At 37.4% G+C, this 13,966-nt stretch overlaps 1 protein-coding gene across 3 annotated transcripts in view; it reads right to left on the bottom strand.

Annotated features, from left to right (window-relative positions):
- Positions 1-295: 295 nt before the first annotated feature.
- inpp5f (inositol polyphosphate-5-phosphatase F) overlaps positions 296-13,966 on the bottom strand; it is a 31,931-nt gene continuing 18,260 nt past the window's right edge. For 2 of the 3 annotated variants that reach the window (XM_055162599.1, XM_020927066.2), the window contains exons 14-20: positions 13,769-13,886; positions 12,774-12,972; positions 11,379-11,450; positions 10,077-10,150; positions 9,397-9,525; positions 9,229-9,316; positions 296-8,628 (exon numbers count right to left, since the gene is read on the bottom strand). In XM_055162599.1, coding sequence (XP_055018574.1) covers positions 7,509-8,628; positions 9,229-9,316; positions 9,397-9,525; positions 10,077-10,150; positions 11,379-11,450; positions 12,774-12,972; positions 13,769-13,886 — 1,800 coding nt within the window. In that variant the 3' untranslated portion in view covers positions 296-7,508. The remainder of the gene's footprint in view (positions 8,629-9,228; positions 9,317-9,396; positions 9,526-10,076; positions 10,151-11,378; positions 11,451-12,773; positions 12,973-13,768; positions 13,887-13,966) is intronic. The other variant, XR_008633335.1, reaches the window with a different exon arrangement.

Genomic DNA, 13,966 nt, shown 5'->3' with positions numbered 1-13,966 from the left:
CATAACAGTATGATCACAATGCATTTTTTAATAGTTTTAATGGCATATTCAGGTGAAAGTACTGCTTTTTGGTCTTATTAGAGAGTCCGTGGTTTATCGTCAGCTGGTTTAGTTTAAGGACCTGAAAAGTCTAAATTGGGGAGCTCATTCTGTGTTCTTTGGATAATGTGTTTTAGAGCCTAAACCCAACTTGTGCGTCTTATTAAAATGTTTGTAATGAGTTGTGGTCTAGACAAAATACCCTGAAATACCAATTTAAAGTTTCTGACTGGCAACAAAAGACAACACATTGTTAATTTATACATTTTATTCCAACGGAATAATCCTAGACAAAAGTGTACAGTGCACTTTTCTCAAGTAACACGCCCAAAGAGGATAAGAATAAATAGGATACTTTAATATACAATACAATCTCAATACAATGTGTAAAACCAGGACAACAGTCAGAACAGGATCGACGATGTGCTCAGTGCAAAATAAACTTCAGACCAGAAACTCACGAACCCGAGTCGTAAACAAGGATCTTCGACGGAGATCAATGGACACTTTAATATGAGACGCATTTTCAGCAGCAGAAAAATGAAGACCTGTTAAAATAATCACAGCGCAAAACATGGCTGTAATAGCGGGAATGTTGTTAATCACGGCACTTGTATGGAAGATAATTTCATCAGATTTTGAATTTTAAATTGTTCCCTTTGAATGTTTGAATTATTTTTACTCTGAACTTTAGTTGCTGAGATTTTAAGTGTACATTTTCAAACTGTTTGAATTTTGACAGTTGAATTTGAGGGCTTGAATATATTTGTGCTGAATATTTAAAAGGTGGATTTTTTATTTTGAATTTTAGAGAGCAAAATCTGCAGGAAAGATCCAAGATGCCAAGGTTGAAGCAATCAATTCAAAGTGAACCGAATCTAACTTAGTAACAAGCAGGAATTGATGCGGTGAAGCAGTGTGATGGGTCAGAATTATCCTCATCAAAACCTCATCTCTTTTATTTCTTAAGTGTAAACCCCTTAAATGGAAATAACCTCTGTCCTCCTTACTCACTTATAATCTATTGCTTCTGCCTTGGTATCTTGGATCTTTGTAAAATTCGCAGTGAAAAATTTCTTAACTCTCTGAATTTTAACTTTAGAATCTAAGGGCTTGAAAATATCGGTGCTGAATATTTAAAAGGTGAAATTTTTATTCTGAATTTGAAATATATTGAAAAAGTATACTTAAAATTTCAGCAACTAAAATTCAGATTAAAATCAATTCACTTCTTTTTTCAGATTAAAAAAAATTCAAAGTGACAAATTCAGCGGTATTTAAAAATCTAAATCTGATTGAACAAATCATCTTCCATACACGTGTTAAGAAATTTACATTTGAAATCAAGGTATGTGTAAGATTATTTTGAGCATTTTTAAAATAAATATATATATTTTGACAGTAATATTAAATGGGCCAGAGTTTGGAGTGTCACGTTTTGGAGTGAAACGATAAAATAAATTGCCAAAAATAATCCATGGACCAAATTTGTGTATATTTAACCTCGCGCTGTCGTCCACATAGAAACTCATGAGTATTTCGCATTGATAATTACCAACAAACTTTGCAAAGGTTACGATTCCATGCTCAACAGCCTAATTAAATACAACTTTTTATTCCTATGACTTATTAATGCATCAAATACCTGCATTGTGAGTGAAAATTCGATGAAGTAGCCAATGAAGCGTCTCAGATTATGCGTCCATTGATCCTATAACAACCACAGAGGAAAAATAATAAAAGGTGGTTAGTTACAAAAGCACTTGGTGTCAAAAACAGAAGGAAAATTCACCCAGCAAATGCACAGAGCAACACGAACTACACCCACAGCTTTAGAAAACATAATCAGCAATATCAGCGGCCGTCTTAACCAGGAATGTTCAAGATTAAGTTTGTTGAGGTCGGTTAGAAGTTTGTTTAGGAGTTATTTTTAAGTGCATACGACAGGTTTTCAGGTTTTTCTTGGTTTCTTGGTTTGGTGGGATAGGGTTTGTAGTAAATATTTCGCTTTGTATAAGTTAATTGGCAGTTTGTGGACATTTTTGTAAATCTAAAATACATTAAAGTAAGGCTGAGTTCCTCTAAAACACACAAAATTCCAACCAAACTGCAGGGAAAATTTACACGCAAGGAACACTTTTTTCTGGCAGTTTAATCATTAATTTATCAACATGTTGCATTAGTCTAATCATAACTATAAAGACGTTTTGGTCCATGGTTAATAGGTAAAAATTGCGTCTTATCTGCTCTGTATCTGCTGCCCATGTCCAAACAAAAAGTGAAATGATAAACATAAATAATAAAACAATGTCAAACTATTGAAAACTATACAATTCTAGCTATGCATTAGTGAAATGAGGACTCAAACCTGTCATATGCACTTTAAGGACATTTCTGGAGAACTGTTTTGTGGTAATTATAAAGTTAAAACCACCCTCGTAGCTTTGGCAGCACCACACACTGTCAGCAGTTTACATGATACAGCAGCCAACTCCAATAACTACAAATATACATCTCTTTCAGCCCCACACCTCCTTTGCTGGTGACAAATGCAGTGAACACGATAAAAACCAAAATAAGAAATGTGTGGCCCTCCATCTGGGATATTTACACTTAAACCAAGGCCAAGGCATTTTAACAACAATATACGGCAATTTACATAGAATATTTTGTATTTTTCCTTATAGAGGACTTCAAAAAGCAACAATTATTCTAGAAATCTTAGTAATAATTCAAACTTTTACATTGGGTTTTAAGCTGTCAACACAATCACATGGACATTAGCAGTTTTATTTATATTGTTACGTTGTTCTGTACGAGTGAGCTACAGACAAATTACATATTATAGTATATTGTATATGTTCACAGACAACTGCAAAATGCCACATTACACTAAGCATTAACTTGTTTAGGTTAAGTTTTATATAATCAACACATCACACTGACATGGAGTTCGTAAAAATTATTAAGTTGTTATGTATGAGTGAACTATGTACTATTTACAGTACATATTTTAGTCTAAAACTATTTAAATCTAAGTAATTATTCATCACTTAATTCAAAGTAAAGTGAGTCATTTTATCTTTTCTGGTTATGATTTAGTTTCATTATACTAAATGACAGAGGTGGGACCAAGTCGTTGTTTTGCAAGTCTCAAGTCTTTGACGAGTCGAGTCCCAAGTCAAATACAGGCAAGTCCAAGTCGGATCTCAAGTCACTGGTCCATAAGTCCAAGTCAAGTCCAAGTCATCTGCTTTGAGCTTCAAGTCATTTCAAGTCTTTAAGCCAAAAAAGTACCAAATATATCTTACATTTTTGCAATTTATATGAATTTTAAACTAAATTGTACTTAAAAATTCTTGGTATATTTCTATGAATATTTAAATAAGAGCTGTAGAAATGCAAATATTTCCTTTTTAAATGTCTTGACAAGATCTTAGTGTGAATGATTACAGTCAGAACAGAAATAATTCAGATTTAAAAGTGCTAAATAACCGTTATTTTGTCATGTCGTCTGCACTGAAATGGAAGGATCATGCTCTTTGTTGTTCTCTCTGTTTTATTGCATTGTACTGTATATTACTGTAGTACATTTGATGATACCACATCACAGTACTTCAGTTACTGTTGCCATAGTAACAAATAAAGAAGTGGGAGTAACATGTTCAGTTTCTTCCTGTCAAATTGAGCACTGCATTTATCAACTGTAAAGAGAAAAGTATTTTCTAAAAACATATATTTTTAGGAGAAGCATCAAGTCTTCTCAAGTCACAAGCCTCAAGTCACAAGCCTCAAGTCCAAGTCGAGTCCCAAGTCTTAGTCCATTTCATCAAGTCAAGTCTCAAGTCCTAAAAATAGTGACCCAAGTCATGACTTGCAAGTCCCCACCTCTACTAAATGAGATAGAAAAAAAAAAAGGACATGTAACATCTCCTTAGGTGAAGTGCAGATTAATATTAAATTCAATAGCTATTTTTAAGTCAATTTCAATGAGTCAATGTGATTTTTTTTTCTTGTAGCTATTGTAACATGTGTGTATTTGTCATTAACTATTCACCAAACAAATACGAATGCACAACTTTGCATAAACAAGCCAGAATAACTCGCAAAATGCTCTTTAAGCTTTCTTACAAACAATATCGACATGCCATGACTTTTTACCCCGCTTAATCATTAAAGAAGTCCTTTCAGTCTCTAAAAAAATCCAGATAAAATTCCTTGTTTGCAGTGAAATATCCCAGGCCAGAGGGGAGTGATCTACAGTAACCCTGAATAATAATAATATATTTACACAGTACAAATGTAACATGTAACAACAGACTTAAAAAGGTAGATTTTGCCATAAATACCTGATATACATAACCCCACCGTTCCCTGTTTAAGGCAAATAAGCTTCAGTTTGGGGAGTGCATAAAGCATTTGTCTCACTATTGTAATCTAATAATAATAATAATAATTGCATATATTTCTAGTATATGCTACGCTCCCGTCTTATGCAGCATGCAACGTTAAGGTTAAAACGCTGGCTGGCTTCACAAACCCTCATTAGATTATTAATAAACATTGATATATTAGTTATTTAACCAAACTAACCAGTAGTTTTCTGGCTACACATGATTTGAACAGCGCTAGGAATTGTTAAAATACAACCTTACCACCGATACAAAAGCAGGGGCAAGGCTCTATCAGGGAACAAGGACATACAATACTCACTGTACACTCGACACCCACATACTAATATTTGAGTAGTAATATATCTATAATTGATATCTCCTATGGTACATTACAACATTGATATTGATACTTTGCAACCGACGTCATCAAAATTCCTCTGGGGGTGCGATGCGGACTGTAGGCACTGCTCTGTCTGAAGCTCTGTTAGTCAAATTAGACTTTAATCTGAGCCGTTTGGGTAAGATTAAAGGGTAGACATAATAAACTCAAGCTTCAGCCTACACCTTTTTCGTCGGTGTATGGTAAATATGTGGATATAACTGTGACCGAAATAAATTAATCAATCAAATCAATCGTTTAACACAATCTAACCAGAAAAAGATGAAAACTACAGCAGCTGATTTATGCTGTTGAATAATAATAAAATAAAATAAAAATAAATAAAATTACAGTCACACTTTAACCAGCGTCTCACTTTTTAGATGAAAATCAAACTAAACAAGACCATGAACCAGGGTTCCCACTCTTTTTCACTGACAAAATTTCACTTTTCCATGACTTTTTCATGACCTACAGTGAATTTTCCATGACTTTACAGCGCTCTACATGTGTAGAATTGATCAGACTTTTAGGGCTAAATATAAAATGTTAACCCTTTCCACTCACCTTATGGTTTGGTATTATAGTTTTTTTTTTTAACATTCAAAATACAAAATACATCATTTATTATCTCTTTTAAACAAAATACGGAAAAAAACGGAAATAATCATAATAGCCTAATGATAACTTAACAGAATGCTTTAGTTGTGCGAAAGAGATAAAAAATAAAACTCCATGACTTTTCCAAAACTTTCACTGAATTTACAAAATTCCATGACTTTTCTAGGCCTGGAAAATGACATTTTCAATTTCCATGACATTTCCAGAACTTTCATGACCGTGGGAACCCTGATGAACGCTCGTATTGATCACAGGCTCCTGAAAATGTGCTGTTTAAATCCATTTTGCAATAGATTTTTCAGACCATTTTAAAGCTTTTTTGACTGTGTTTGCAAATATGTGCATTGTGTCATTTTGCTTGAACTGCTGAACATTTCTCCATAAACATAAATGCAGAACACCCCCAGCGTGACGTCACGGAAAAGTATCAATTAACTACAGTTCGTCTCTTAGTTAGTTTACAGTCTACAGTTTCCTTTGGGGATATTTGGTTGTTTTTTTTCTACAACACCAGGTACAAACTATATCACAAATGTCAGTTAAAGGCCTGAACAAACAGATGACAACGTTAGAATTAGTCTGTCAACATGCAGCAAATATTCCCGTTGGAAGGTTCGTAACTGAAGGATCGCCATCGAAACGTGTTTACATGCACAAAAATACTCTGCAAAAAGTTGTGTCCCATTGGTTAAAAGGAGTTTAGATAACGGGACAGAACGCTATTTAAATATTCAGGTTAAAAAAGATAAAACAGAAGAAAGTGAGCCAAGAAATATCACCTTCTCTTGGTAAAGAACAGGCATGTAACAAGATCCAAATCTCTCTGTACAATATTATCACGATATTCATTTCACGGTACGATATTTACTTAGATATTTTAATGAGCGAGCACAAATTCAGCCTGGAAGACGTAACTGCTCCCTCATCTGCTTCATCACTTCTCCGGAGTTTACCTAAACATCACTGAAAGGCCATTTCCTTCATTGCAATGTCATCTGACCGGAGTCTGAGAGAACTCATACAATGACGCTTACTAAAATTTTTCTCTTTTTGTCTGTGAGTCTGTCCAGGTTGAATTGCTGATATGCTTCTTTTTGCTTTTAAAAATGCCTTGACAATACTTCAGATCTTTACGGTAATATTCCAAGAAGTAAGCATGTTGTCTGCACTGAATCAGACCAAAAGCATCATGATCTGCGTTTCTAGCTGTAACAAAACAACACTTTTAAGCAAATGAGCATGTAGTTTGATATATTGCAACATCTGACGATACGGTATCACAATAGTTTGGTTATTGTTACATCCCTTGTAGATAAATGCTTAAATTGATTGCCTTCATGCTGCTTTGAAAGTGTAATATCTTTGGCTAAAATTGTGCTGTGTTTATTTATTCACACTATAGAAAAGTTTGTTGATGGCTCTTAGATGCCAGTAAACCTGATAAAAGGTGAAGCAAACATATTTGTTTTTCTGAAGCCTGAATAATCTTGACCTGCGTAGAATAATGGCTTTCTCGGTTTAAGTGTGTAGAGATGATTCACTAAACTCAAAGCACTTCAAACTTTAAAGTTAAGCCAACTCGATGGACAATGTTGACTCATTATTGTATAGATCTCTAAAACATGACACAGAATTCAGGATAGATTACTGTGATGGCAAATACTTTGCTGAACTAATACCCCTATGTTTTTTGTGCATGTAAACACGATCTGACTCTGTATTAAAATATAAAGCACAATTGTGTTTCTAAACAGGAGAGGGCAGGTTTCACTAAAGGGCTTTAAACGTCACTGCGGTGACTGTTTGCAACCTGCTGCTACTGCTATCAGACAGACGGGACACACACGCTGCTACAGAGAACCGGCTGGGATCCTGGTCTAGACCTGGTTCAGACCCGGCTCAGACCTAGTTCAGACCAGGTGTAGACCCAGTTTAGATCTGTTTCAGGCCTAGTTCGGACCTAATTCAGACCTAGTTCAGACCAGGTGTAGATCCAGTTTAGATCTGATTCAGGCCTAGTTCAGACCTAATTCAGACCCATTTCAGACCTAGTTTCGACCTAGTTCAGATCCAATTTAAATCTGTATAATCCTGGTCTGGCACTGTGTGAACATGGCCTGCAGCTCGTTCTCTTGGGCCTCATTGACTGAATCTGGATCTGGACTTTTCTGGACCTTCGCCACCGCGTAGTTGATCCCCTGCGTGAGCCCAGCCTGCGTCAGACTGGCCACCTGCACCATAGAGCTCTTGATTTTGGCAAAGGGCGAGACCACTCTGCTGCCGTTGCTGTCGGCGGGTGAGGGTCCCAAGCTGCCCTCCATCACAGAGGACAGGCTACGCTGGGACCCCCCCGAAACCGCAGAGGATGGTTTCTGCACTGAGAGCCCTGTGCCAGAGGAGGTAGAGGACTGCACGTCGAGTTGGGAGGGGCGAGGAGGCTGGGGTTCCTGGGGCGGTACTTCCGATTTGAGTTTATTAGAGTCCGAACTTGGGGCAGGCACTGGGTTCACCACTAGAGGGCGCTCCCCAAACACCTCCACTGGTATCGTCTGTGCGTCCTGGACAAATTGGTGGCAGTAGGCATCAATGGGTGTCCCGAAATCAATGAGCAGCGCCTCTTCGGCAACAGAAGCAGAGCCAGGCGATTTATCCTCTGGAATATTCAAATTGTCTTCTTGTTTTCCGTCACACCCAGTCACTCGGATCGCAGATGGGATATTAAGCTCTACACTCCCGATCGATTGGGACCTGCTGCCTAAACGCGGGTTAGATGCTACAATGCCGCAGCTAGGCAAAACATAGTCCCTGTTTTCCAGAGTTTCGGTGCAGTGTTCAGGATCAGAGTTATAGGAGTCTGAATCTGACGAGATCTCCGAATGATTGCCAACCAAATCCTTGTGAGTCGTCCCTGGATTACTGTCCGAAGTTTCCAAGCTGCTGTCAGACTTCCAAAGGGTCACGTGCATATTTGGCTTCAAGAAATTCACTGTGACGTCAGGTTTGGTCAAGGTGCCAAATTTTCCCAAAGGTTTAAATGGTCCGATGTTAGTTTTGGTTTGTTTCACTTTTTGATTTAAAGATGAAAACTTGTTGAGGAGGAAGCTCTTCCCCTGAGCCAGACCGGAGCTGCCCTGGGACTGGTCTGCGCCTTTGTTTTGGATCCCCATGATGTCCTCGTGAGGTCTGCTCTGACGCCTGCAACATCAACAGAAGTCACTAAAACTATGGAGCAGTGTTTTTAGAGCTCTCCCACTAACTGTGAACATAGCATTTAGCTTTGTCAAATTTGACATTTAAATATCTCTTATTTCTATCCATGAATTTTAAAGTGATGAATAATTTGTGCCATTGCCATAGTAATTAATTCAAAACAGAATATTATATGTTCTGAAGGTAAAAAAAAACTCAAAATAGCACCTATGAACAGGAAGCTGAAACCCACACCTTTCCGGTATATGACATGTTTTGGAAATTACACTTCACACTTGTCTAGGTTTAGGCCATAACACATAAGTTAAGGTCTGTGCCATGAAGCTCATGTACGAACACAACACAGTAGCAGGGTAAAAGATTATAACTGAGTCAAAAACTCTTTAGTATTTATGTGGTTAACAGAGGTAAAATTTCCACATTTTGAAGGCAATAAACTTTATTGCCTTCAAAATTTATTGAATGAGGGAAGGTTTTGGCTTAGAAACTTCAGTTGAAGCCAGGTGCAATTTGTTGTTTATTAAAATGTGCAAAATGCACCTGGCGATTCTCTAGTGTGACTTTTGTATTAGTAACAGTATTTACCTCTCCAATTTCTTTTCCACCACATACAAGTCCATCCCTATGGCTTGTTTTGTTATCCGGAGCATCTCAGCTATGCATTGGAGTGTATCTAAATCACAATTTGTAAAACCATATTACACATTTTGATTCATTTTATTTCATCTTTTTTCAGATTTTTTTATGACTTACCTTTGCCATCATCCTCCGGGTTTCTGGTTGCAGCTCTTAGTGTGTGAAAGTACCCACTCACATCTTCATTTCTGTAGTGGAGGCGCATACAGCAGTACTTGGGTCTACCAAACAGAGTCGGCTCTGGACCTAAAACATGAAAAAACACAATGTGCTATCAGGGCTATAGTCAACTAAAGATATGTTCTGCTGATCGATTAGTCAACTAAAAAAATGGAGAGTGTGTATCGCTATGTATCTGCACTTACAAGACTACAAACACAGGAGTTCATGCAAAAACAAACTATTTATGCAGAGAAAATACTAGGAAACAATGTATTTATATAAAGACTAAATATGTGAATCGTGAGTTGAAAAGACCAATACTTAAGCTAATTCTCTCATTCACTTCTCCTTTCTGATGTTGTCCAATTCACAAATCCTTATAATCTAAATGAATTTATTAAATGACTAATACAAATGTTACTTGACTAAGCCACCATCGACCGATTAATTGACTAAACAACTAAAGCTCTACAGCCCTAGGTACTATTTAATTTTGCACAGATGCGTTGGTTTCTCGTGGGTGATTCAGTTTGGGGAGCTGTTGGTAAAAGGTTACTGTTCAGCATATTGTTGGGAAGTGATGCGTGGTGACTCATGCGTGAATGAAACTAACTTCTTCTTTGAATGAAACCTACCGATTTCTATTTTCTCCAAACCCTCCAACTTCAGGCGCTGGTACTGGTTCACTTTGTCCGCCTCCTCATCATAACTGCAAACAAATAAACACAGAGAAATTTTATACTTTACTATTCGTGACTCATACTGAAAAAATATACATCTAGTTAACCAAAAGACTGAGCAGTTTTTCTTCAATTAGATTTATTGACTGATTGGTTATGGACATTCATATGTTAATAAATAGTTTAAATGTATTGGTTATAATGACTATGCCACTTTGAGAGTGACTCAGAAACTAAGCAGGGCTGGGTCTAGTTAGTACATGGGAGAGCACTGAAAATCACTAAAAATACAATTCTGAGTAAGCTAATGATGGGCTAACCATTATAACACAGTAAAAGATTTTATAACCATGGGGGTAGAGTGTCTGGGTGGAAGTGCATGCAAGATTGTTTTTAATGACTGGAGAAAAGTTTGTGTAACATTTTTGTATGAATAAGGTTTGATTTGGTTTGGAAATTAAAGGGACAGTCCAGAATTTTGGACATTGGCTAATTAGGAAATGAGGTCCTGAGTGTTGGAGACGTGTGGAGACACTTTTTTAAATATTCCATCTGGTCCTTGTATTTGCAGAGGTAGTTATCCTGCCACTAAAAACAAACCCCCCCTGAAGCAAATATATTAATACACCAGACTGTCGATGTAAATGTCTGTGTTGATAGAATAATGTTTAAAATAAAACTAACCTTGCATCGCATGAATTATTGCATGTTGAGGGACTATTTTCTCAGCAGTAGCGAAATTTTACTTTGTAGTTGGTGATATCAGTCCACTGCTGCCAAACTTTCAATCAGGAAGTACAACTTGCTGCTGCTGCTCAGACATAAATCCTTCACATTCAAGGTTGGTTTTACTCCTAAAATTATTCTATCAACACCGACATTTACATCGACAGTCTGGTGTAATAATAGATTTGCTTCGGGTGTTTTGTGGAGTGGGTAAGACTGTTTTTAGTGGCAGGATAACTATGGCCATTGACATGCACTAGCCTAGCACCAGCGACCTCTGCAAATACAAGGACTGGATGGAATATTTAAAAAAGTGTCTCCACACTCCTCTAACACACCAACTATGAAATGAGGTCCTAGGTCAAAAAATCCGAACTGTATTTTTAGTTTAGTTAAAACAATATACTTGATATTACTAGTTATTTACATGTAAATAAAATATTGTCTATTAAATAACTAAGATGAATCCTAATATTACAGACCTCTCTAGACACCGGACAACAGTTTTAAAAAGTCAAAGGTCAAACTCACTAAGCGATGTAATAGGCCTTGTCCGACAGGAGCAGCAGCACATCCACATCTTTGTTGTTTGCATCAATGAGACTAGAAAGAATAGAAAAAATAGAAAAGAGGAAAAACATGACTTTATAAAGTAATTACAGGAAGAAAGCTATTGAGTAAAATGTGTGCACTTGAAACTAAGAACATTTGGTGTTAAATTCTGGAGGCACTCAGCATCTTAGCAGGCTTCACTTTCAAATGACTACACCACACAGTCCACAGTTGGAGTGTCTTGTCTTCATGTGGTTAAAAGCATTTTAATTAACCACTGTCAAGAAGCAATTATAAAAGTGCATATAATTGTTCAAATATCAGATACAAACAGTTTAGCTGGTTGATTTAAGATTTAATTATGTTTTAAGGATGTAAAATATTACTGAATTTTTAAAGGTGCACTATGTAATTTCTATGGTTAGGGGTCTGCCACCTGATTGTCGCCATGGAGATTTTATTGCTTTGCCTGGAATGGTCCATAGTATGGCATTATACATAGATCTTGCGTATATTCAGTTGTTTTTATTATTCAAGAAGCATCATCTCCGATTGCAGGTAAAAACAACAAAATAATTTATCGTAAGTGTCTTTCGTTTAGACTGTGACAGCATTTTTGGAACTTAAAAACACACAAATCTGAAACCACCCTCCAGAGTGGAAAAGCTGAAGACGCTCCGCCACAGCGTTTCAGTCTACACTGCCCCAGACGCAAAACTCTGGTCAAATCTGCTCATGTCGCATACGCTTTTACGTCACATTCATGTGATGTGTGATAGTGTATCACAGCACCACCTAGCCGCCTGGCATGCACACCCAATCGAATTCCAAACACTTTTCCGTCACCATATGCACACAGATTTCCTCCTGAAAACGCTGGTCTAAACACGGAATCAAAAGTGAAGACGCGATGCCACTTCTGCGTATTCTGTTCTGACTGTCATCATATAAACGTAGCCCAAGAAACACGAGGGTATTAATTCTAACGAGTATCTCTATCACAAGGTGGACTGTGCAGTTTATTGAATTTTAATAGAAATTGTCATTTCATCATTGTCAATCATCAGCATCATTTTAATCAAGAGGTCTACAGCCAATCCTCTGTCAGTAAAAGCATGTAGTTGGGAGCAGAGTGTAGACTTTGGAGGAAGAAAGTCTGCTACCTACTTGCCACTAAGGAGATGATATTGCTTTGCCTAGAATGCAACACAGTGCATCTTTAAACATCTATGTTGCATTTATTCAATTACATGATTTAATTCTTCAAAAACATGCATTTTCTCTGTGAGTGGGGATGCCTCTCCACAGATCTGACCTGTACGTTGGCCTAGTTTTCTTGTCATGTCCTTTGTTGTCTGTACCCAGTCTCCTCACCTCATGTCACAGTTAATGAGCGCCCATCCTCCGTGGAACCTCTCGTCATCCAGGAGCAGCAGCTGCATGTAGGTCTGCAACAGGAGACTGACCTGCTCCTGTGCTCCTCTCTGACTCTCCTTCTCTTTCTCCTCGTGCTCTTTCTCTTTACTGAAGATGGAGTACAGGTCCTCGGTCACAGGCAAACCCATCATCAGGTCTGCAGAGAGGGACAGTGTGAGACAGTCAGTCAGTAAAAATGTAACAGTGCACTCAGTTAAAGCACCCGCATTACAATATTCTCAGATCTGGCGACGGAGAAATTCAATCCAAATACGTTTCGCAGCTTTTTCAGAACAGAAGTCCAGTTGTCCGGTTCAAAAATTGACTTTCTCCTTTGCCCTGGATTCTATCTGGACGTGTTCCCTCAACAAAAACATACTCAGAGTTACTGTATGTTTTTCGTGCACATGTTTAACACACAAACTCTGCATATTTAGTTCTTCTCTGGAAGTGAAAACACTTTTTTTCGAAAATGTCACAGTGTAAAAGGCACTGTAACTAGTTCTGTTTTTCACATTCCTAAGAAGTCAGTTAATTTGTAGGTTGTCACTTTCCGATTACATTTCTAGCATCACAGTGAGTTTCTAAGTGTGTTTCATCTTCAGAGGCCAGACTTTAGCTGTCATACACTTGGCAGTCAATAAACTTTATTATTAGATTCAGACAGCACATCTAAGCGTGGTCTGTACTGGGTAAAGAGTCATTTTTCTATATTACATGAAACTAATTGTGTCCAGCACCTTTAATCTTATGCTAATACAAAAAGATAATACAATAACCCCATCACCGTGATATTGAAAGGTGTGAGCTACTGTCTCCAAGTAATTTCCCTTGTGGATCAATAAATACCAATTTTGTCCATGGGAGTCACATTAGTCTTCTCTATACTAAAATTGACTCTCTTGACACTTTGAACCCAAGTCACAATTCATATCAGTTAAATGCGTTCGTACCAATGACAGCCTGTCTGTACGCGTCCCTGAATCGATTGAGATAATAACGATTCGCCGAGTTCACGCCGTCCTTCATGACTCCAGCCAGTTTCCTCTCCCCTGTCCTGGTAAAGTCACCCTAAAACATTGAAAAACAGCAGGTAAAACAGGAGAAGGAGCAGGAGAAATCTAAGAAATAGTGTTTGTATTGAGTTTGGC

The sequence above is a fragment of the Boleophthalmus pectinirostris genome, unplaced genomic scaffold (assembly GCF_026225935.1).
Source record: "Boleophthalmus pectinirostris isolate CB_2022bp ecotype Guang Dong unplaced genomic scaffold, ASM2622593v1 HiC_scaffold_5, whole genome shotgun sequence".
NCBI classification, from domain to species: domain Eukaryota; kingdom Metazoa; phylum Chordata; class Actinopteri; order Gobiiformes; family Gobiidae; genus Boleophthalmus; species Boleophthalmus pectinirostris.
Note: the sequence above shows the minus strand (reverse complement) of the source record. Positions and strands in the feature narration are given on the sequence as shown.